Below are 27,699 nucleotides of genomic sequence, written 5' to 3' on the forward strand. Positions count from 1 at the left end.
ACAAATGAATAGGATAAAATAAAAAATAATCACAAATTTGAAATTTTAATTATTATATTTTATTTTAAATAATCATTTATTTATTTTTTTTCTTTTTATTTTTTTAACCTACAACAATTTTATCTAATATTATTATTCAAGAATATAAATAAAATATATGTATACATAATAAAACATTTTTAAAAGTATATCATGCTATTTCAAATAGTAAACAACATGAAAAAAAAAAAAAAAAAATTAATATTTTTAATTTTATGCAAATTTTAATTAATTCAAACAGACACACATACATACATATATATATATATATATATATATATATATATATGTTCATTTTATTTTTATGGTGTTATATGGTTTTTTTCCTTTTTGCTATTGTGTTTTGATAAAAATTTTTTATTTGATCTTTTGTTTTGCCAAATGGTTCTAAGGCTCCATAAAGAGCATCCCAATTTTTTCCTTCCTTACCAAAGATATTAAAATAAATATCTTTTTCTTCATCTGTCCATTTTGTTGCGATTTTTCGAAGATTTTTAGAATAGTCCAATTCTTCTTCTTCTGCTTTAACATATGGTTTTAATATATTTTCTATTAACTTATTATTATTATTATTATCTAAATTCATATGAAATGTATTTCTTTTTTGTCCATCAGAAGATGGATTTACATAATTACCATTTAATATAATATCATTATTTTTAACCAATTCTATATAATTATTATTCGTATATAAATGTTCGTTTTCATTACTTATGGTTTCTATATTTTTACTTTTTATATTATTTAAATGTGAGTCAATAGAATTATGATTTATATCACCATTTATTTTTATAATGGAAGAAGAAATATATTTTTTATTATTATATTGTTTTTTTTTTAATAATGATATCTTTTCATCATTATGGTTAAGAGATAATTTTTCTTCTTCCTTTTCATTGAATACAATATGTTTTTTGAATCCATTAATATGATTCTTCATTTTTTCATTATCATAATGATTTATCATTTCATCTTCCTTCTCTTTTTGATTTATCATTTTGTTTTGTACTCCTTTAATTATTTTTGCACAAAATTGCCCTTCATTATTTTTCCTTCTGATTACTTGTGATTGTTTATTAGCTTTTGCATCATTTGCACTTTTTTCTATTTCGTTAGTATTTTCTTCATTATTTTCATTTTTGACTATTCTTTTCTTTTTCAATGGAATATCGTTTTCAACCTGTACATCTACTAATGGTCTCTTTGGATTTGTTTCTTTCATTTTACTTGAGACAAGTTGATTCGATATATTTTTTTTACAAAAAGAATTGGATCCCCCTAATTTTTGTGATACTTTTCTATGATTACTAACAGATTTGTTGTTATTACTAACAGATTTGTTATGATTACTAACAGATTTGTTGTTATTACTAACAGATTTGTTATTATTACTAACAGATTTGTTATTATTACTAACAGATTTGTTGTTATTTACCACTTTATTATTATGACTTGCGGTTTTATTATTAATAGGAATAGTTTTAACTGCTTTTCCTTTTTGAAGTATACTTACATTTTTGATATTTGCAAAATGTTTATTTTTTTTTACATTTTTATTATCTTTTTGCATACTATTTTTCTTTACTCCTTTTTTGGATTTCTGATCATATGTAAAACTTGTTGATTTTGAGTGTTGTAAAGAATTTTTATTTGTATTTTCATTAAGTCTGTAGTTCATATTTTTTAAAAACTCAAAGCATTTAAATAAACTTTCTTCACATGTTTCGCGTTCTTTATTCTTTTCAGATTTATTTTTTATGTGTGAAATCAAAGCACTTGATTCTTGTCCTTTGTCTTCTCCATTATGATATTCAATTTGATTTGTATTTTTATATTGACCATCATATTTATAATCTTGTTGTTTTTGTTGTGGTCCTTGTTCTTGTTGTTGTTTTCCTTCTTCATCTTCTTTGTCACCCCCTTTAGTTGTAATTATTCCAGTTTGATATTCATTTGATTCACAATTACTTAAAATTTTTTTATTTTCATATTTTCCTTTTTGATCAATTAATGGATTACTATTAGAATTATTTAAATTGGAAAAATATATAACATTTTCATTATCTATTATATTATAAGATGATTCTTTATTTGTATCTTTCGATACAGAATTTTTTGAATAATTAGAAATAAATATATCACTTTTTTTTTTTTTTTTCCCTTTATTATTTTTCATATCCAATAGAGACATTTCATTTTTTACATAATTTGATTGTGACATATTAAAAATTTTCATATCATCATTATTATTATTATGAAAAATATTACTATTACTATTATGATTAGAATATTTTTTTTTATTTCCAATTTGAGTTCCATCCATTTTATTATTTTTCATATATTCAACACAATTGATAGGCAGATTATTATTATTCATCATATTATTTGTTTCATTTGATATAGAATATTCATTTTGTGGATTGTTATTATTATAGTTTATTTCAATAATATCAGAATTGATACCATTATATATAAAATCTTCCTTATTTTTAATTAAGAAACATAATTTTCTATTAGCACTTATAATAAAATTATAATTTTTTGGAATTACATATCCATCAGACATATTTTCTAATATTACACTTTTATTCATATCATAATTATTATAATTATTTGATTTATTATGTTTATTATGACTATGACTTTTTTTTCTCTTATAATGAGAATTTTTATATGATTTGACAAAATAATTTTTAAAGAAATTTCTTACATTTATAAAATAGGAATTAATAAAATTCATATCTTCAAATTCTGTTTTTACATAATTCTTTTCAATTTTTCTCATTAATTTATTAACCATTTCTTCTTTAGTATTTTTTTTTTGTAGTTCATTTGAACCACTTTTTTTATTTCGTTTTAATTTACTTTCTGATATAACTAATAATAATTTTTTTAAAGAAAAAAAATTTTTCGTTAGATAATAAAATTCAACACATTGTTTCGTATTTTTACATTCTAAATATTGACTTATTTTATCAAAATTTTTTGGATATAAAATATATTTTTCTAAAAATGTTCGTATTTCTTGTTTAGTCCATATATAATTTTTTTCATTTAAAATATCTTCATTCGTAAAAAATTTATATAAATCTTTTTCTTCAATTTCTTCTTTATTATTACTATTGTTTTTATTATTCTTATAAATACTACTACAATTACTTGTTGTAGTAGTTGTAAAACTATCTCCTCTACTATTTTTATTTTTATCTATATCTTTTGATACATTCTTTGTATCATTAGAAATATTACCTTTATTTTCGTTATGATGGTTATTATTAAGAACATCAACAAATGTATCACATATATTATAGCTATCATATGTATTGAAAGTATCTGGAGAGTTTTTATCATCACATGTATTATTTGCATCATTTAAATGGACGGCATTATCATTTACACTAGTTGTATCATTCACACTCTTTATAAAATTCACATTATTCTCATCCACATTTTTCAGATTAATATTTATTGGATCAGTAGGATGATCTTTTATTATAGTACTCTCTTTTTTACATGGAATATGCATATTCATATTTTCAAAATTATACTTCAAAGGTTCATCTTTATTAACATGAAGAATATTATTTAAATTATTATATACAACATTTCTTTGTAATGAAAATAAAGACAGTTTAATATTTTGCAAACAATAGAAATATGGATAATACTCTGATAAATGTAAAAACTTTTTTTTTTTTATATCATTAACAAATATACAATTTCTACGCCAATTTATACATGGACCTGTCAAATTAGTATATTTTATATTCATATATTCTTTTTTCTTTTCTTTTTTTTCTTCTAATATATTTTTATCACCATTCTTTTTCTTATCATTAGATAATGCATAATATGCCAAGTTCTTATTATTATGCTTAAATCCACAAGGTAAAGGAACAAATATATTTGGATGATCATATGCACGTACTGGTAAAATACCCCATGTAAAAATATTTTTTTGTTCATTTTCTTTTTCATTTATATCTATATCTTCCTTCCATAATTTATATATTTGTTTATATATTTTACTATGCTCTTTCATGGTTTTATCTAATTGATTTTTTCTATTTATATAATAATCAAAGAAGTGTACAATTTCTATAGGCATTTTTTTATTTATAATTTCAATATTAAAATCTCTATTCTGCATATGAGATAAATAATATTTTAATGTTACTTCATCATTTGTATCATTAAAACTTAACATATATTTGTTAATATTTAAATAATGTACTTCTACTTCTTCTCTTTTTATTAAATTATTTTTCATACCTTCAAACGAAAAAGAAACATCAAAAAAGAAATCTCCTTTTTTTTTATGTACACGATTTTTGCGTTTTATATATATTTTCTTATTTTTATACTCTTTCATTTTATTATTATTATTATTATTATTTAATGTTGAGTTATTTTTTTCTTCTATATTTTTCTTTTCTTTTCTTTTTTTTTTTTTTTTTTGGTTTTCACCTTTTTCTTCTTCATTATTATTCAAAATATTATCCCCTTCTGTTTGCTTTTCATTTGGTAATGGGTTTTTTCTTTTTCTTCCTCTGCCTCTTTTTTTTTTGATAATATTTTCATTTGAATTGTTATTGTCTCCATTAATATTATTATTATCTTCATCATTCATAGTTTTATTTTTATTTTTATTTATATTTTTTTTTTCTTTTTTCTTTTCCTTCTTTATAATTTTAATGAAAGAATATTTTTTATTTACATAATTTAATAATAGCACAGGTGAAAAGGACGTAATTTTTTTTTTTTCCTTTTTTCTTAGAATTCTTTCCATATCTCTTCTAATACTTACAATATCATATTTCGAATTATCATATTCAATATTATGAACGTAAAAATAATGATACTTTTCATTTTCTTCTTCTATATTTAATTTGTTCAGAAAATTTAATAGGACATTATTATATAACACATTGTCATCTAATCCTATATGATCATAATCATTATCATGATCATATTTAATATGTTTCTTTACAGTTCTTCTTTTCATTTTATGTTTCTTAACTTTATTAAAGAAATGTTTATATTTACATATAAAACCAAAAGGGTAGCTTTTTTTTGGATAGATGTTTTTTTTATTCATATGATGGTTATTATCATTATCATTACCATTATCATTACCATTACCATTACCATCACCATCATCTTCAAAATGTGGGTCATACATATGGTCTTCTTTACTACCATTTTGTTTTTCCATTTTTGTTTGTATTTTCTTTTTCCCTTTTTCTTGGTCTTGTCTTTGCTTTTTTCTCTTTTCTCTCTCTTCCTTTTTAATATAATCAATAAAACTAATATCTTTTTTTTTTTTCAACTTATGTTTCTTCTCACCTTTTTGTATATTTTTCTTTTTACTATTAAGTCTACCTCTTTTTTTCTTTTGTTCAGGGGTTACATAGTAATTTACATTATCGTCAACACAGTTATTACAATAATTACAATAAATATTATTACTCTCATATAATTGATTACTATACATTTTTTTTTTATCATTATCGTGTTTTTTCTTTGAATAAAAAGGACAATTTTTATTATGAACATTATCCATGTCACTTGAAGAAAAAATTAAAATTAATTTTATTTTTTTTTTAATATTAAATAAATATTCTGGAATATATTCTCTTTTAATATATATATAGATATAATTATTTCTCGATTCATTATTATAATAATCATCATTATTTGAAAAAGATATATTATTATTATTGTTATTATTGTTGTTATTATTACTGTTGTTATTATTATTATTTTGTTCACTTGCGATATCATCATTAGACATAACATCACATGAATCATCGGCAAATACATAATCATAAAACTTCTCCATTGAATTATTTTTATAATCATCATTACTTAAAATTTTTTCTCTTTTTTTATTAACAACTTCACAATAATATACTTTACTTATACTAGTAAAGAAATGTAACATATTATGTATATTATTTCTTACATTATATTTCTTTACATCTTTGTTTATAGACTTATTAATATCGAACCAGTATACTTTATTTTTATTATTTTCATATAACATATTAGATATATAATTGTTCACATTATTGCTGTCATACCATGTTTTATTCGAATGGCTTCCGAATCTGTTATTTGAGTATTTTTCATGCGAATATTTAAAAGCACAAAAATTATTACTATAAATATTATTATTATTATTATTATTATTATATTTATTCTTCATTGTATGGTCATAATTTGTCATGTGATTATCATTTAACATATTATCATTATTTACTACTTTATCTCCATTTAATATATGACAGTTTATATGTTCATAATTATTTCTTATCTTATTCTCATTACTATCATCAATGGATTGAACATTTTTTATGTTTTCTTTTTCTTCCCACAAGTTAGAGAAATCCCCAGTTAATTGGTTTTGATTTTCTTCCTTGCTATTTTTGGGTTGTATCTTCTTTTTCCTCTTCAAAAGAGAGGAACAAGGTAGCATACCATTTTTTATTAACTTTTTTTTTTCTTGTTTATATATTCGATTACATTGTTGATAAAAAAAACTTTGTTCACAAATATTTGTTTCTTTAAAATATTTATTTTTTGATAACGTATTAAATAAATCTAGAACTACTGAATTTTTTATATTTAAATATTCAGCTGAAAAACGATGATGATCACATTTACATTTCACACATAAAGAATTTGCATGAAAATTTTGTAAAGGTGTTAATGAATTAATATAATTTTGAGAATTATTTGTACTATTTCTTCTTTTTTTCTTTTTACGTTTTTCACATTTTCCAATCTTTTCTTTTTCACATCCCATCATATCTTCATCTTCTAAACATTCTTCAGGAATATTCTGATTAAATATTTTTAAGTTTTTCCTACTTTTTGTGAATTCAGATTTAATTAAATCTCTTTCAATTTTTAATAATGCTATATCATCATTATTTATTTCATATGCATTTTTTAATTCTTTCGAAATATTTTTTAATTCTTTATAATATTCTTGCAGTTGGTTTTCATTATCAAATTTTAAATAATTTATATTTTTCAAAATATGTTCTAAATATTCATGTTGTTCATTTAATTTTTTTAAATTACTCTTTAACTTTTTTCTTAAGGATCTTATCAATATTTTCTTTATTTTTCTGTTATTTTTATTTATATTTTTGTTTTTGCATTTTTTTTTATCATCATTTTGATTTTCTTTACTCTTCACGTCACTGTAGTTATTATCATCATTTTTATTCCTTTTCATCTTTTCTGCTTGCTTTTCCCTTTTTTTTTTTTTTTATGTTCCTTTATATATATATATATATATTATATACATATTATATAATATACGTCTATATATATAAATATATATATATATATATATATATATATATATGTATAACTTTAATTTAACATTATATATTATATATATATAGTTGACTAAATAACATTTTGAACATGATAAAAAAGGAAAAAGTGAAATTATATTAAAAAATATATTCTTATAATATATATATATATTTCTTTATATTATATATAAGTAAAATGGCTTATCTTTTATATTAATATCATCATTTCTTAAAACGAAATGAATATAAATATATAAAAAAATATATAATATATATATATATATATATATATATATATATTATATATATATTTTTTATTATAAACATAATTTTATCAATTTTTCTAAATACCATCTTAAATTATATTTATTATTCCAAATAAATACCATCCAATCATATATAAAAGAATGTTTTTTCTTTCATTTTAAGTCACAAAAAAAAAAAATTATATGAAAAAAATATATAATTAAAATAAAAAAAAAAAATTATACCGTAATAAAAATATATATATTAAAAATATTCATATATATAATATATATATATATTATATATATATAATATTTATATTATAAAAAATTCCTATATATATATAATATATATAAATATATATTGAGTATGATATTGGAACGCAAGAAATTTTATATATATTATATATATATATATTTTTTTTTATTATATTAAAAACAAATAAAATTATGGTATGATGATAATTTATATAAATATTTTTATACGCGTAATATATTATATATTTTTTACTTGATATATTTTCATTCATTATAATATATAAAAAATATATATATATATTTATATAATTATAATATTCTTTTATATGTTATTAAATATTCACTTTTATTAAAATAATCCATCTCATGTTTTATTTTTATAAGATAATATTTTACTTTTTTTTTTTTTTTTTTTTTTTTTTAACAAAATCTTGAAAGTAAATTTTAATTTGTAAATATTTATGAAAATTCAACTGAATTTTTTTTTTTTAATGAACTTTAAAAAAAAGTAAAAGGAAAATTTGTTTATATATAAGTTTGGTCTTATAACTTCTTGGCAATGTGATGAATATATTTCATGTTCTATCTCTCTTTCTATATATATATTATATATATTTCTTTTTTTTTTTATTTTTACAAACTTAGTACATTATATATCAGTAATGTTTTATATTAATTTTATATTTTAATTTTTTCTTCTTTATTTTTTGAAAGGTATATATGGTTGTATTGTATGCTTTATTGTAGTAGTACAAAAAAAACACACCAATGGTTGTTATTTTTTGATTAAAAAAAAAAAAATAAAAAAAAAAAAATAATATTAATACGGAAATATATACTTTTGTAAAATCATTTTGTATACATATAATATAGGAATATGTATGGTTCAGCATTATATAATTTTTAAAACTAAAAATTACATGTCTTGTTATATATAGTTTTGTATATAAAAAAATATTTTCCTATTCATATGGGTAATGAAAAAGGATATTAAAAAAATATATACATACATATATATATATATATATATTTCTGGAAAGACGTTTTTTTTCTGGTTCTTTTTTTTTTTTTTTTTTTCTTTTTCTTTTTTCCTTCGTCTTATATAAATGTACTTACCATTTAAATATTCATAAAATATATTTTATATAATAACTTGAGTATCATAATGTGAATAATAAATATATAAAAATATTATATAAAATATATAGACTTCTATAATTTTAATATTACTATGTAATATATATATATATATATAAAATAATAATAATAAAATATAATAATTGTAAACTCGTATTTTTATATTATATAATATATATGAAGGAACTCAAACATATATATATATATATATAATATATATAACCTATTTTATAATATTTTAAATATTTATATTATTATATATGTATATATATATTTTACGTTATTATATAATTTTATTAATTTTTTTTTTTTTTTTTTTTTTATTCTTTCATTATTACTCAGTCCATTATATAAATAAAAACAATACGTTGCAACATTTTTTATTTACTTTTTCTTTTTTTTCAATTTTTCCATTTTTTCAATTTTTCATTTTTTTTTCCTTTTTTCAATTTTTCATTTTTTTTCCTTTTTTCAATTTTTCTTTTTTTTCCTTTTTTTAATATTTCATTTTTTTCCTTTTTTTAATATTTCATTTTTCATTTTATTTCTTTTCTTTAAAACGTTAATAGAATATAAATATTTTATCATTTTATGCACATATTAAAAAAATAGTATAAATATAAATTATAAATAAAATATACTTTAAAATTTCATGTTATTTTTATTATTTTTTTTAGTGCATGGAAATTATTTATAATTATATTGAGTGTGTTTATTTATAAAAATATGTTATAATAAATAAAATATATAAACATATAATTGTGTACTATATATACATTTTTTTATACATATATAAAATTAAGTGCAACTATATATATATATATATAATATATATTTATAAAATATAACGTTAATTATTATATAGATATAATACTGTGATATAAAGTTGTATATGTTTTTATATATATATTTAACATATATATAATATTATATACAAAATTATGATTAATATATTATATATATATATATAATATATTTTATATATATATTATAAATACAAATGATCAGGAAATTATTTAAGATATAAAAGTAAAATTTCATATATGTATAAATAATACAATTATGTATTCTAAGATTATTGAAAGTTTTTATGTTTTCTTTATATACAAATAATAGAAAATTCGGTTAGTATAATATTTCTTATGTGTATATATTAATATTACAAATATGTAAGTAAATATGATATAAAAAAAGATGATTTCATAAAAACAGTCAAATGCTAAAAATTTAATTTATATAAAATAAAATAATATGCTAAATAATATAATATAATAATAACAATAAAAATTTAATATTATTATATTTATATAATATATATTTTTTTTTTCTTTAATTTTCACATAAAAGAAAATTATATTAAAAATAAATATATATATGAACTATAATTATTATTTTTTTTTTTTCTCACAATGTGTATACGTGTGCTAAATGAAATATATATATATATATATATATATATATATATATATATATATGTATAAAAGAAAATAATAAAAAAAATTGTTACATATATATGTATATATATTATTGTATTCTTCTATGTGTATTTTTCATTAGATAATAATTTTTAAGTTTGTATTATTAAAAAGAATAAATTAAATATTTATAATATTATATATATCTGTACTAAAAAAGAAAAAATAATTATTTTTATATTTTTCACGCGCACTGAGAAAAAAAAAAAAAAAAATAATAAAGAGAATTAAAATTTTCTTGTAAAAAAAAAAAAAAAAAAAAAAAAATACCATCATTATGTATATATGTGTATATGTATAAATATTATATATTACATATATATATATATATATATATATATTATATATAAGGTTATTTTATTTTTTTTTTTTTTTTTTTCTTTTAAATCTTTTTGAAATAATTTGAAATAAATAAATTATGGGAAATGTTCATTTCATAAAATTTTAATTTTTTTTCATTTCTACATATTTTTATCTTTTCAAATTATGTAAGACATGTTAAAATTTTGTACAATATTATTTTATAATTTTAACGTTTAAAGTGGATTAGATTTATATGAAATAATATATACATATATGCATAATATATATACATATATATTTATATATATATGTAAATATATTAAATGTATATGTATATATATATATATATATATTTATAATGTAAAAAAATAAATAAATAAATAAACAACTTGTTTTAATATAATTGTATTAGATAAAATCAAAAATGGAAATGAAATTATTTAAAAATTTTTTTTTTTTTTTTCTTTTCACTGTGAAAATAATATGATCGATTTTTTCTTTTTTTTTTTTCTTTTTTTTTTTTATCACCTTATGTATATATGTATTTTTCACTTTTTCTATTTAGTAGTACTTTTTTCTTTTTTTAAATATTATAAGAATGTGTCAATTTTATATTTTATTTAATTATATTTAATTTTTTCTATTTAATAATTTTTAAGTACACATAATATTTCATGATATATTTTATAATATAATTATACACCTGATTATTCATTATATATATATATATATATATTTTAACGCTAAATTAACTATTTTATTATTTATACATACGAATTTATATAAAAAAAATTGTTTCTGAAATATATTTAAATATTTATATATATATATATATATATATATTTATTTATTTATTTGTGTAAATGTTATATATACATATATATATACTTACATATATATAAAAAGATTAATGATAAAAATGTGGAAAATAAAGTTTACCAAATTTAATATATTTGTTATTATAATTTATTAGGGTAAAAATTTCGGATGTTGTATTTAAAAAAATGAAATGTAACATAATAAGAAATAGGCAATGAAAAGAAAAATATAAAAGTATTCACATATATATATATATTATATTTTGGCACTTAATTGTTATATTATATATTCATATTATATACATTCATATGTTCATATATGTTAATATGTTCATATTTTTATTATATATACATATATATTTATTATTATTTTATTTTATTCTATATTTTTTTTTTCGTCCTTCCACCTTGTTTTCTAATTCTGGAATAAATATCATATAAAATAAACACAGTTATGTATACATATAAAAAATACGTGTGTGACTATTAATTTATGTATGAATTAATAATTTATAATTAATATATATATAAATATATAAATATATTCTACGAATTATTTATGACAGTATTATATACACCGGTGCGAATAAATTAACACGTTATTATAAATTTTTATATATATATATATTATATGTATACTTATAATTATATATAGGTGTAGGAGTTCATTATAAGCATCCTCTAATAAAAAAAAAAATATATAATATATATTTATATATGATAACAAATGAAAAAAATATATCAAATACGATAAAAATAATTTAAAATTATTTTTTGCTTTTTTGTTGTAAAAATTTTGGATATTTATTTCGTATTTATATATAATATATATATATTTATATATTTATATATCATATATAAATGCATGTTGATATTAATAGTTACTTTAATATATAGGCATAGTCTATATATAAATTATTACATATGCTGAAATATACATATATATATATATTTGTAAAAATATATTTCTTTTTTTTTTTTTTTTTTTTTTTTATAAAAAAGTGAATTATAAAATCAGTAGCACATAAATATTCAGAATGTCGAATTAAATATTTATTATTTTAATTTTTTAAAGATACAATAATTTCGAAGAATTGTTTCTTTTTTTTTTTTTTTTCTTTTTTTTTTGTTGCAATGTTTCTTTGTTATTGTTGCTTCGTTTTGATGTTATAAAAAATATTTTATTATTCTGTTATTTATTTATTAATTTATTTAATTTTTTATTCTTTTTATATATTTTTTTTTTTTTCTTTTGACCCATTATATGGAAATAAATATATAATTATATATAAAAATATATATATATTATATATATATTTATTTATTATATATATATATATATATATATATAATTTTGAGTAATACATATATTTATATATATATATATATAATATATATATATATATAATTAATAAAAAGTTTTTTTTTTAAATGGGTCTGCAAACAGAAAAGGATAAAGAAAAGGAACACCAAAAAAATAATTTTAAAATATGTAGCAAAAAATTTGAAACAGATGAATTAGAAGTCTTAAAAAAGGTATAAAAAGAAGAAATACATATTTTAAAGAATTAAAAGGGATATTGATACATAAGAAAATATGTTTATATATCTATAAATAAAATGTATGTATTTATATATTTATATATATTTTTTTTTTTTTTTTTTTTTTTTTTTTTTGGTAGATATATAAAGAACTAGGTAGTCGATCTGGCTCAAGTTATATTGACAAAGAAACGTTTCTTCAATTTTTTCCTTTACCAGGGTTGTGGGGAGAAAGATTATTTTTAAAATTTAATTTCAAAAATACTGGTTTTATAGATTTTGAAGAGTTTATAATAGGTATAGCAATATGTTGTCGAGGGACAAAGAGTGATAAGATAAATGTATTGTTTGATATATTTGATTTGAATGCAGATGGGTTTATTCAAAAATCTGAGATGGTAGCTATGCTATCTAACATTCCTTATATTCATAAATTAAAAAATATATTTTTTAATAAAGATAAAAGGAAAAATATGTATGATGATGATTATATGAAGGATGATGATAATGCAGATGATGAAAATGGAGATGCTATTGTAGATTCTAATGTAGGTACTAATTCAGATGCTAATGTAGATATAGATGCAGATGCAGATGTAGAATACAATGATAGTGATAGTGATGATTTTACTATAGATGATGATGAGGAGGTTGATAGTTTGGATGACATCAGCGATTCCTTTAGTAGTGTTTATGAGGATGAAGATGAATATTCAAATAACAACAACAATAATAATAATAATATAGAAAATATGAATATAAGTTCAGATAATAAAAATGTAGAAGAGAATAATGCAGGAAATTGTAGTAAATGTATAAAACAAAAAAAAAATAAAGCATTAAATGCAAATTTAAATAATAAGAGAAATTCCAATGGTAATAATAATTCATTAAATGTAAAGGAGCTAGCCAAAAAAATACGAAAAGAAGAAAAAAGAAAATTTGTAAAAAAGTTGAGAGAATTAAATGCAGTACATTTATATAAAGATAATCAATTAAGTCATAAAAAAGAAAGAAAAAAGAAAAATAAAGATCCAAATGTTTCCACGAATTCTCCTTTTTTTAAAAGTGAAAGTGAAGATTATAATTCTTCATCAAGTAATAATACAGATGCTTTTGTTCATGATCATATAAAATACATAAATAAATATAAAAAAAAAAGTTTAAAAAATGAAGTTAAAAAAAATGGACACAAATATAAAGATGCAACAAATGCATATATATCCTCAACTACAGATAGTTCTACAAGTAATGAAAGTAATTATAATATAAGTAATGACGAGTTTGAAAGTTGTAGTTCAAATAAAGATCATAGAGAACTATGTTCTAGCGATACGTCAGATTCATTTATTAGTATATATGGATATTTGATAAAAAATAGAAGGAGAAAAAATACAAAAGAAAAGGACCACCAAAGTAAGGAGAAAGATAAAAAAGATCAAGATATAAAGGGAAAAATAAAAGCAGATGATAATATTAAAAGGAAAGATAAATCAATAGATGATGCTAAAGAAAAAGAACAAATAAAGTGCGAGGCAAAAAATAGAGACCACAAAATAAAAGAAGAAATATCAGAAGGAAAAGAAAATTTAAAACACAAAGATGTTGAAAAAAATAAAGATGGAGAAAAAGAAGAAGGAAAAAGTGATGAAAAAGAAAATGAAGAAGAAAACAAAATAAAAAAAGAAAAATGTTTTACAAGAAATGATATAAATATATACAAAAAAGAAAAGAAAAAAGAAAAAAAAATGAATAAATTATATGTAAACGAATTTTGTCTACCATCAAAAACTGCTAGGAGCATCTTAAATGATGAAGAAAATAATAAACCCTCAGATAAAAATGTTGATGTCGAAGCTATCGTTGATATTATGTTAGAAGAATGTGAATTTTTAGATAATGATAAAATAACACTTATACAATTTAAAAGTGTTATTCATAAATATGATTTCTTTTTATATATATTTTTTAATTGCTTACATGAAGATATTTGGGGCTTACAAGGAAATGTCTTATATGGTAGAGATTATATAAGTAACTTTGTTATAAAATCTGAAAATTTTAAAAATAAAGAGATTGAGCAAGATGAGGATGATGCTATTACAGAAGAATTATATTTTAAAATAAGACAACTTTTTATAGTTCAAGCTCCTGATTATGATTGTGTGAATGATGATCTGTGTGTAAACTTTTTAAATACAAAGAATGTGGAAGAGGACATAAAGGAAGAAGATGATGATGATGAAGAAGAAGATGAATTAGATAAAGAGAATAAAAAAGAAAAAGATAAAGATAAAGAGGATAAAAAGGATGGTGGAGATAAAAAGGATAACATAGAAAAGGAGGATGAAGAATATATAAAAAATAATTTTAGTAAGGATAAAAATGACTCATCTCTAAATAAAAAAAAACTAAAAAATGAAAATAATGCAAAATTAGTTAGCTTTGTTAGTGAAGTGAAAACAGAAGAAGAAATTATTGTTGACAAAGATAAAATTAAAGAATATGAAAAAGATAAGCATGATAAGAAGAATGTTAATAGTTCCTTTGAAAGTGAGCATGAAGATTTGAAGAGCCAATTTGTAAATATGAAAGAGAAAAAAAAGAAAACCTTAAAAGAAAAAGATGAATTGAATAATATGAAGGAGGATAATAAAATGCATAAAAAATTGCAAGAGTATGATAAGAAGAGCATTCATAATATAGAAAATGAAAATAAAAATAAAAATGTAATTCAAAATGTAAATCAAAATGTAAATCAAAATGTAAATCAAAATGTAAATCAAAATGTAAATCAAAATGAAAATTCAAAGGATAATAATATATTGAAAGAAAAAAATTCATATGAAGACGATAAAGGAAAACCTAAGGTAATAAATAATGAAATTAATAAAAATGTAGATAATTTTTCTGAAAATGTATTGGATTTGTCATATGATGAAAAATTGTTAAAATTGTCATCAAATGGTACAAACAAAAAAAAAGAATTAAACAATGAAGATAATAATAATAATAATAAAAATTTTGATGAATCGCAAACAATTCAAGAATTCCAAAATGATAATAAAAAGAATGTTGTTGAAGAGGAAAATATTTTAATTAACCAGAAAAAAAGTTCATACAATATGAAAGAAGATCCAATAAATATTCAGGTTGATATGAAAAGTAATATTAATATGGATATTATTATTAATAGGATGAATGATGTGAATGGTATTAATAATGAACAAAAGAAAAATGATATTGCTAAAAGGAATAAACATAATACAAATAGAAATGAACAAATGAATAAAAAAGATATTTCAGATAATAATAATAATACTACTATTATTAATAATAATATGATTAATTTAAATAATGATTTATTAAATGTAGAAAATACAGAAAATAAGAATAGATATGAATGTGATTTCAATTTATTAACAAATCAACTTAATGATATATTTTCAAAAGAAATTGTTGAATTTATTCAAGCATCTAAAATTAGTTTTAATATTAATGATGTTTGTAAAGAAAGAAATTTACAGATGAAAAAAGAAAGACTTCAGAAAGCTCGTAGAAATTATTTGAAAAATAATAAGAACAATTTAAATATATCTTTAAATTATCAAAGGCAAAAAAAATATCCATTTAATAAATTATTCTTAGAAGAATTGCAAAAGGATGAAAACAATAAAGAAATTAAAAAAACAGAAGAACAAGTAACTGATATATCATGTTTTGAATATAACCAAAATGGTGTTTTTAGTAACAAAGTAGAACAAACTAAAACAAATACAAATGTCTTAACAATAAATAATGAAAACAATGAAGAAGATATTAAACAAAATGAAAAAGATATAAACGAACAAACCGTAGAAATAGAAAAAAAAGAAGATAATAATACTCTTATTAATAAATTAAATAAAAAAAAAAGTTTTTCAGGATTGAAATTACAAAATATAGAGAAAATGGATATATTAGAAAAGTTTGGGTTGTCCTATAAAAAAAGTGAAAAAATTAGTCTCGGTTGTTCCATATTTCACAATAAGGTAGAAGAAAAGAGAGCATCTTTTAATAAGAATCAGGATGGAATTGAAGAAGATATAAAGAAAGGAGATTTAAATGATGAAAAGGAAAAGAAGAATGAAGTTAATGATGAAAAGGAAAAGAAGAATGAAGTTAATGATGAAAAGGTAAAGAAGAATGAAGTTAATGATGAAAAGATAAAGAAGAATGAAGTTAATGATGAAAAGATAAAGAAGAATGAAGTTAATGATGATAAAGCAAAGAAGAACGAAACAAATGATGATAAAGCAAAGAAGAACGAAACAAATGATGATAAAACAAAGAAGAACGAAACAAATGATGATAAAACAAAGAAGAACGAAACAAATAATGATAAAATAAACAATCAAAAAAGTATAAGCGATAAAGACTCAATTAAAAAGAAAAATAGTAATGTAAGTGCATTGAATAAAATGGATAGTCTTAAAAAAGAAGAAAGTTCAAGTAATGATATGGAAAGTTCTTATTATTCTAATAAGAAGAAAAAGAAATATGATTTAACAAAAAAACATGGAAAAGATATAAATTTATATTCATGTCCTAATTGTAAGGGTCCATTTTTAATGTGCCCCAATTGTCATTGTAGATATCCAAGATTTTGTGTTAATGATAATAAGATAGCAATGGAATGTGAATATTGTGATTGTGAGCATTGCTATTTTTATAATTGTATATATTGTAATTTTGATTTCCAGAAATGTTTAGATATGATAAAAAAGAATTCTCTTAAAGAAGGTATATTATATAAAATAGGAAAGCATTTACATCAGTTTAAAGCTAGATATTACATATTATTTGATAATTTATTATATTATTATGATAAAAAAAGGAATTTAAAACCTAGAGGATTTATGTTTTTAGAAGGATGTTATGTTGAATTAATTGCAAAGAATGATAATATTAATAAATATGGTTTTTCTATATGTCATAAAGGTACGAAACAAGTACAGAAACGTAATTTATATGTAAATACATTAGAAGAAAGAGATGAATGGGTACAAGCTTTATATTCATCTACAAAACAAAATACATTATATAATTTATATGAATTACATGAGCAATTAGGTCAAGGTAAATTTTCAACAGTTTATAGAGGTATAAATAAACAAACAAATTCTGAATTTGCCATTAAGGTTATTGATAAAAGATCTGTATCTATATATGAAAAAGAATTATTAAGAAGTGAAATATCTATATTAAGATTATTAAGACATCCAAATGTTATATACTTAAAAGAAATAATTAATACAAAAGAAACTTTATATATATCTATGGAATTAGTAAAAGGGGGAGAATTATATGATTTTTTATTAGCAGAAACAAGATTAAGTGAAATTCATGCAAATAAAATTATAACTCAATTAATAAAAACAGTAGCATATTTACATAGATGTGGTATTATACATAGAGATATTAAACCAGAAAATATATTACTTACAGATAAATCAAGAGATGCTCAAATAAAATTAACAGATTTTGGTTTGTCAACATTATGTGCTCCTAATGAATTATTAAAAGAACCATGTGGAACCTTAGCATATGTAGCACCAGAAGTTATTACTTTACAAGGTTATAATCATAAAGTAGATGCATGGTCTATTGGTATTATATTATATTTATTATTAAGTGGTAAATTACCTTTCCCTATTAATAAAAATACTGAAATGAATATACAAAAAAATTATGTATTAAATTTTAAAGATTATATATGGAAAAGTATATCTTCATCAGCCAAAGATCTTATATCAAAACTATTAGAATTAAATGTAGAAAAAAGAATTTCAGCAAATGAAGCTTTAGAACATATATGGGTTAAAAACCCCACTGCTGTAATAAATGAAAATTCTTTTATATATAAAAATGAAGAAATTAATATTTTAAATTTACAAGATGTTAGTGTTAGTACATTTAATATACCAAGATATACACCTTTACATATTCAAGACGAAAAAAATACAGAAGAGGTAGAAAATAAAGAACAAATTTTTAATATACATGAAAATAATATTATATGTGAAAATAATGATTCCATTGATGAACCTGTTATACCATTACCATATAGTGGTGCCCCAATAAAAGAACATATTAATGATAAAAAAAATATACATAACATATCATCTTCAATAGAAGATATATCAATAAATAAACAAGAAAATGTTATATATGAATCAATAAATAAAGATATCTCAAATCCTACCAAAAATTTATCACAAAATACAACGGATCAAAATAATGAAAATCAAAATGAGCAAAGCAATCTAAATACATGTAATAATAAAATTAATGAGGCTAAAAGGAGTTCAACAGATGCAAACTCTGCCCAAATAAATGATAGTGCAAATAAAGAACATGAAAAATAAGGCATAATTAAAAGTAACACATATGAAAATGGACTAGACAAAAGTGTATATATATATATATATAAATATATCTATATATCTATATATCATTTTTTTTTATTTCATATGATCACACACACACACACATATATATATATATATATATATATATATATATATATATTTACCATATAATGAAATGAAAAAATGATGGTATAATTTAATATTGTTCCCAGTTTCGATATGATTCACATAAAATGTAAGAATTATATATATTTTATTTTTTTTTACAAATATATTTATAACATAAACTAATAAGTAAAATGACTTATTATTTTTATTATACATATAATATATATTATATATATATATATATATTAAAACTAGATTTAACTTTAAAAATAAAAAATTTATGTATTTATAATAGTGTATTATTTATTTATTTATTTATTTATTATTATTTTTTTTTTTTTGAAGAAAATATAATATATATATATATATATTATAATATGTGTATATCGTATTGGTTTTTATTTTATTATTATTTTTTTAATTTAATAATTAGACACACATGAGTTAATATATAAAAAAAAAAAAAAAATTCCTCCAGATAATTTTCTGGAATTTTAAATAATGTATAATTTTTTTTTAAATTAAGATTTAAGAATACCTTTTATAAGTTTTAAGACAGTCATATAATAATAATTAAAAAATAAAATAATAAATTAAAAAAAAGTACACAATATGAAATGACATGTGTACTTTTTTTTTTTTTTTTTTTTCAAATTAATTTGCGAATATTATATAATATTATATTTAAAAAAAAAAAAAAAAATGTAATATTTATATATTTTATAAATAAATATTGTTAATGAAAATATTACATTAAAAATAATATATATTATATATATAAAAACATGATATATTAAATCATCATATATATATAATATATATATAATAACATTATATATATATATATTATATATCAAATTAGTTTCTTCTTTTCTTTTTTCTTTTTCGTTTTTTTTTTATCTATTAATAATAAAAAAGAAAAGGAAACATATTTTATTATATTTTTTAAAAAATATAACATGTTTATAATAACACTATTTTATACTTCTATTAATGTTATAAATTGGACAACAAAAAAAAAAGAAAAAAAAAAAAAAGTACACACATGTATATTAATCGACAAAAAAATATAATTATATTATTATCATAATTGATATTGTATAAAGATAGTGTCATTTTTATATTATTATAATATAATATGTATATATATATATTATTTTATTTTATTTTTTTTTCTTTTATATTAAAGAAAAGAAATTCTAGTAATTCTCTACTTATTAATACTGACTTCTGAATTAATTCATCTAAGTTAATTGTGGGAGAGTAATACAAATAAATATATAATATTATATATATATGTACATATAAAGATATTTTAATATATAAAAATAAATAAATAAATAAAACAACAAAAAAATATATATATATAAATATAAATATATATATATATATATATATATATATATATATATTCATTTACATATATATTTGTTTATGTATTAATATAATATTATGCGTTCGTATTATGCATAACATATTAATGCGTATGTAAAAAAGAAATAGAAAAAAAAAGTAAATGTTTGAAAATATCCATTTGATATTTTATGAGGGTGTTGTTTTATCTCATCCTTTTTGATATACTTTATATATTTATATTTTTTAGTTTTTAGTTATTTTTTAGTTTTTATTTATTTTTTAGTTTTTAGTTATTTTTTAGTTTCTATTTATTTTTATATGTGTGTGTAATTATTTTAGGTTATTATATATATATATTTATTTATTTATTTATATTTATTGATTTATTTATACATATACTCGTCAGTATGGAAATTAAAAATAAATCGGAAAATTTAACTATTAGCAATCTTTTTAGAACAGGTGATAATAGAGGAAAGAGAAATATGATCATGGATAATAAGAGCAAGCTAATAATAGATAGTGAAAAGAAAAAAAACATATGGTCTATATTTACAAAATTAGATGATAGTAATAATAAAAAAGATGACGATGATTTGAATAGTAGTTTGAATTTAAATGATAATTCTATGAATTATGATGAAAATGAAAGTATCGAGAATTTTTTTTCTCCAAGAAATATAATGGAAAATGATAAAAAGAATATTACATATTCTAATGGTACGTTATTTAAAAATACAGAACAAAATTATGAAATTAGAAATGAAATAGAAAATATATCTAATAGTTTTAAACGTAAATATAATATATTATTAACCGAAAAAACGGATGATAGTATGTTAAATGATATAATATCAATAAAAAAGATGAAGAAAGATCAAAATGTGAATTGTCCAAGTTATAATTCGTATAGAGAATTTTTTTCAAAAAGTGAGGGAAACAAAAGTAATAGTACTAGTATTAGTATTAGTAATAATAATTCATATACACTTAATAGTAATGATTTAACTTTAAATAATAATAATTCGATTCTGTGTGGTAATAATGAAAGTCCCCTTAGTAGTAATAGTACTATTATGAATAATAAAATAATATATAATAAAATAGAAAATGATGATATATCTAGAAGAATGAACAAAATAAATAATATAGGAAATTTTAAATCTATTAGTACTTTAAATGATAAAAATATAATTATGAATACTACTTCTATTAAATCTACTACTTCAACAATATCAACTACTTCATCTATTACAACACATGCTGGTCCAATAATAAATACAAAATATGTAGATGATAATGACATGAGTAGCTCAGGACAAAATATTCAAATACCTAATATTGTAGAAAAAATGGATTGTAATAATAAAAATTATATTAGTTCGAATAATGGTAATCATTACAGTACTAATAATATTACTAAGACAACAAATGTTATTAAGAAGAAAAATATTTGTGTACCTGTGAAACCTTTAAATATACAACATAAAAAAAAAATATATAATTGCACTCCAAATAAAAAAGTACACACGTTTCATAAAAACGATAAATTTGATATATTAGGAAGATTAGGTGATGATGTATTTAGATATATTTTATCATCTGTAAAAAATAAAAATTTATTATTATTAAATAAAAGATGTTGTGCACTTATACGTTCTTTACGAATAAAATTAATTTATGATGAATCTTTAAAAAGTTCTATATCAGCAGATAGTATAATGAAAACAATATATTTATCAGAGAAGCTTGAAATATTAGACTTATCAGGATGTTCTCATTTAACATCTCATCATTTTCATGTTTTTTCTAATTCTAATAATATAAAATTTCAAACGTCATTAAAAGTATTATGTTTAAAAAATTGTAATAAAATATCTGATTCAAGCTTAAAACTTTTATTACATAGATTTAAAAATTTAGAAGTTGTAGATATACGTAACTGTTATAAAATTAGTCATGAAGGTATATATCCTTTAAAATTTAAACGTACATTAAAAAAATTATATATGGGAAATCTTACTTCATTAAATGTAACAAATTGCCATTCGAATGATTCATTAAAAGTATTATTTAATAGTAAAAAAGATAATATCCAATTAGATACAGTTTTAAATAATTTAATAGCTTTAGAAATAATTAATGTCAAATATTTTGATGATATATCACATTTATATATGATTGCTAATAATCTAAAGATACTTAATTTTAAAGGATGTCCTATTGATGATACTTCTTCAAATTACTTTCAATATTTCAAAAATTTACTTGCCCTTAATTTGTCAGAAACAAATATATCTAATCATTTATTAAATGTAGTTATTAATAATTCAACAAAATTAAAGGTATTAGATATATCTAAAACACCTGAAATACTTAATAGTACTATTTTGGAGATACCAAAAAAATTAAAGTACTTGAAAAAGGTTAAGCTATCACACTTGAAAAATGTTGATAACTTCTGTTTGAGACAATTTTTGAAGTATTCTAAGGATTTAACATGCATAGACTTTTCAAATTGTTGGAAAGTGAACAACACGTTTTGTAATATAAATGGTTTGGAAATAGCCGCAGGTAATAAATAAATATAAATAAATAAATAAATAAATAAATATATATATGAAGAAAAATTACTAATATTTATACATATATATAATATATATATATATATATATATATATATATATATTCCCATTTTAACCTTTAGGAAATAAATTAAAAGACATCGGAGCCTATCAATGTTCTATTGACAGAAAATCTTGCGAAGGATGTTTTGCAGAACTTGGATGTTCATCCTTACGTGTTCATGTTTATAATGTAAAATATAAAAAATTAAGCACACACATATATATGTATATATATATATATATATTAAATTAATTGTTGCATACTTGGATATATGTCTTATATATATGTACATCCTATATTTTATATTATTTTTTGGAAATATATATATATATTTTTTTTTTTTTAATATGTAGGAGCTATTTTTATTTGAGACATCCATTTATACAGATATTAAATTACTTGAAGACGATTAAATTAAAAAGTTTTTAATATTTTTAATTTTTTCCCCATATTGATATAATAAAAAGTTTATTAATATATATATATTTTTTTTAATGACATATTTTTTTTTGAATATATTCATTTTATAATGTTAAGTATATATAGTGCATAAATAAATAAATATATAAAATGTTCATGTACATATAATATATATATATATATAAAAGTATATTTTTGTATATATATATATATATATATATATATATATATATATATAAATAAATAAAATTCATATATATATTTTTTTTTTATTTTATATATATTATTTTTTTTTAGTTACATTTTTTTTTTTTTTTTTTTACTGTTTTTTTATAAAATATAATTTTTTTTTAATATATATGATGATATGTATATAATGATATGAACATTACCATATATATATTATATATATAATATATTATTTGGAATTTTTTAAGTACATATAAAAATATATAATTTATTATATATAATAATAATATAATATATTTTAATTTTTATTAAAAAAAAAAAAAAAAAAAGAGGAAAATTTTATAATTATATAAATATTTAATTTTTCTTTTATTTTTCACGTTATATTTACAAAAGAAAAAAAATAATAAAATTAAATTGATATATTTATATCAATTAATTAATGAAAAATATATAAAACTAAAAAGTCAAATAATCGTCACAATAGGAATTAAAAGAAATATTTACATATTGTAATAAAAAAAAAAAAGAAAAAAAGAAAAAGAAAAATTTTAACGATGAAAAAAATATAAATAATGGCAAATGATTTAGGAGAATTGTCAAATAAACAAAATGGTTATATGAAAAATGAGATAAATAATGAGATAAATAATGAGAAAAATAATGAGATAAATAATGAAATAAATAATGAAATAAATAATAAAGTGACTGATAAAATAATTAAAGATATAAAAAATGACATTGTGAGAAATAATATGGTTAAAGAAGAAAATAAATATATTAATAAAACACATAATGAGGATATTGTTAATTCATTATGTAATAAAAAAATTGAACCAGATAATAATATAGAAAAAAAATCTGGTGACGAAGAATGTGAAACATTGTGTAAACAAGAGTTTAGTTTAAAAAATGTATTACGTAAAAGATTTTTAAAAGGCAAAAGTGATAAATGTGATGAGAATGATAATAAATATATGAATAATAATAGTAATAATAATATGAATAGTAATAATAATATGAATAGTAATGATCATAATAATAATAACAATGATGATGATTTTTATACTTGTACTAATGGGTCTATTGATAAAGATATGAATAAAAATGATAAGAATGTAAAAAATAAAAAAGCAAAAGAATGCATAAATAATGAAGAGAAGATACCTTCTGAAGTTGAATGTGCTATATGTATGAAATTATTAATTGTTCCAGTTACCATACCATGTGGTCATAATTTTTGTAGAGATTGTATAGAGAAAGCAAAGGAATATAAAAATTTGTGCCCATTATGTAGATCTAATATGGGTGATAAAAAGAATATTAACCTTTTATTAGGAGAATTAATAAAACAAAAATATCCTTTAACATATTCAAAAAGATTAGAAGAAATTGAAAATTTGAAATTAGAACAAGAAAAAAAAGTAATAAAAGAAAGAATTAATGCTATTAATAATTCATCTATTATTCCAATATTTAAAGCACCATTAATATTTGGTCCATATTTCCCAGGAGAAGTTTTTGATATCAATATTTATAATAAACGGTTTATAGATTTAATATATTTTATATCTAATGAAGGTACCTTTGCTATTACATCAAGCAAAGAAAAAAATGATGAAAAAAAGTTATATGGAATACATGTTAAAATATTAGAACAAAAAAAAAGTAATCAAGTTTTCTATTTAAAATGTATAGCCAATTTTAGAGTACTCTTATATAACATAACCCTTTTTACAGATTATGCAAATTTTGTGGGATTGCATTCTCCACTTTTTGATGAAAACATACCAATCAATTTTTTAACTTCTCATATTATAAATAATACAAATGTTCATACAGATAGTACAAATATAACATATAGTAATGATAACAAAGAACAAGATGTTGCTTTGTGTAATAATACTAATAATGGAGGGAAAGAAAAAATTGAAGACTTAAAAAAATTATTATATCAAATAGAAGTAGAAGAAGATATTAATTTAATTTCTTACTATTACGAACAGTATAAAAATATAACAACCATGACAGAACTGATAGACAACAACAATAATAATAGTAATAATAGTAATAATAATAATAATAGTAATAATAACATATCAAATACTGTTAAATATTATTCTTGTATTTTATTATCCAAAATATGTTTATTATGTATTAAAAATCAACTTAATCGCTTTGGAAGTGCAGGTGTTATGTTATTTAATACAAAATTTAGAAATATAAAATTAACTTCTTCTGAACCCTCAAATGAAGAATTAGAAAAATTTTCTTATTCTTTAAGTTGTGCTATTATTTCAAGATCTGCACTAAAATGGAAATGGTTCAAAATTACAGATACATATGAAAGATTAGAAAGTATAACACAATATTTTTTAAAAAAAAAAAATAAAAGTATTCTTGCCTTAGATAATTCAAGATCTCCATTAATACATAGATTCTTTATGTTAGATTCCATATCTTCTTCTTTAATTATACTTGTTTTTTTTTTAATTATCATTTGTATAAAATATTTTATATATTAACCCTATAAAAATTGGGATATATATATTTTTTTTTTTTATGTATATTGAATATGGATATGTGTACATATGTATATACATACATAGATACATCTGTATGTGTGTATGTATATATGTATTTATCTATTTTGAATTGTTATATCTAATTATTTATTATTATATTATATTATATTATATATATTATAATTTTTTTTTTTTTTTTTTTTTTTTATATTTAATATTACATATATATTATATCTATATATTTATTTTTGGCAAATTATAATGCTTAGCTTTTTTGTTGAAATATAAATATTTATTTGTATATATTTAAACATTCAAAAAGTAAGGTCTTATCCCTTCTTCAATAAAAAATATATATATATATATATTTAAGGTTATGTTATTATAATATAGGGATACACATAAAGCATTCTATACATTATTATATGTAATGTATATTTCTTTCCCCTTATTATTTTATCTATATATATATATATATATATATATGTGCGTATTTTAATAATTTGAAAAATTCTGATAAGCTTAAAATTAAGTTTTATAATATTAGTCAAGTTTTCAATTTCAACAGGAATAAGGACCATATCAGATACTTATACATTTTAATAATATATTTATCTTATGGGATAATTATTCAAATACGATATATTATATATTAATATATTATATATATATGAAGAGATATACTACTATATAATATATATTTATAATAGTATCTTTAATGTTTTTAAAGTTGTAAAAATATATATATGAAATAAAATAATAATATTAAATATTATATATAATTAAATTCTTAATTTTATGGAAATAAAGCATAAAAAAGGTGCATCTTATATAAAATATATATATATATATATATATATATATATATAATATAATTAGTATATATTTATATGTATTTATTTATTTATTTATATA

The 27,699-nt window shown here is 18.4% G+C and overlaps 4 protein-coding genes across 4 annotated transcripts; 3 read left to right on the plus strand and 1 right to left on the minus strand.

The window, feature by feature from the left end:
• Positions 1–349: 349 nt before the first annotated feature.
• Positions 350–7,285, minus strand: PGSY75_1123000 (hypothetical protein; the record flags this gene model as incomplete). The annotated part of the gene is made up of 1 exon (XM_018786353.1): positions 350–7,285. The coding sequence occupies one exon, from the start codon at positions 7,283–7,285 to the stop codon at positions 350–352; it is 6,936 nt and encodes a 2,311-aa protein (XP_018641148.1).
• A 5,752-nt stretch (positions 7,286–13,037) lies between these two features.
• Positions 13,038–19,555, plus strand: PGSY75_1123100 (calcium-dependent protein kinase 7; the record flags this gene model as incomplete). Its single annotated transcript, XM_018786354.1, has 2 exons — positions 13,038–13,142; positions 13,289–19,555. The coding sequence occupies 2 exons, from the start codon at positions 13,038–13,040 to the stop codon at positions 19,553–19,555; spliced, it is 6,372 nt and encodes a 2,123-aa protein (XP_018641149.1).
• A 1,874-nt stretch (positions 19,556–21,429) lies between these two features.
• PGSY75_1123200 (leucine-rich repeat protein) lies at positions 21,430–24,063 on the plus strand (the record flags this gene model as incomplete). The annotated part of the gene is made up of 3 exons (XM_018786355.1): positions 21,430–23,596; positions 23,730–23,839; positions 24,004–24,063. 3 exons carry the CDS (start codon positions 21,430–21,432, stop codon positions 24,061–24,063), a joined length of 2,337 nt encoding a protein of 778 aa, XP_018641150.1.
• Positions 24,064–24,834: 771 nt separating this feature from the next.
• Positions 24,835–26,784, plus strand: PGSY75_1123300 (putative RING zinc finger protein; the record flags this gene model as incomplete). The annotated part of the gene is made up of 1 exon (XM_018786356.1): positions 24,835–26,784. One exon carries the CDS (start codon positions 24,835–24,837, stop codon positions 26,782–26,784), a length of 1,950 nt encoding a protein of 649 aa, XP_018641151.1.
• Between the last annotated feature and the right edge of the window lie 915 nt (positions 26,785–27,699).

This window comes from Plasmodium gaboni, chromosome 11 (assembly GCF_001602025.1).
Source record: "Plasmodium gaboni strain SY75 chromosome 11, whole genome shotgun sequence".
Classification (NCBI taxonomy): domain Eukaryota; phylum Apicomplexa; class Aconoidasida; order Haemosporida; family Plasmodiidae; genus Plasmodium; species Plasmodium gaboni.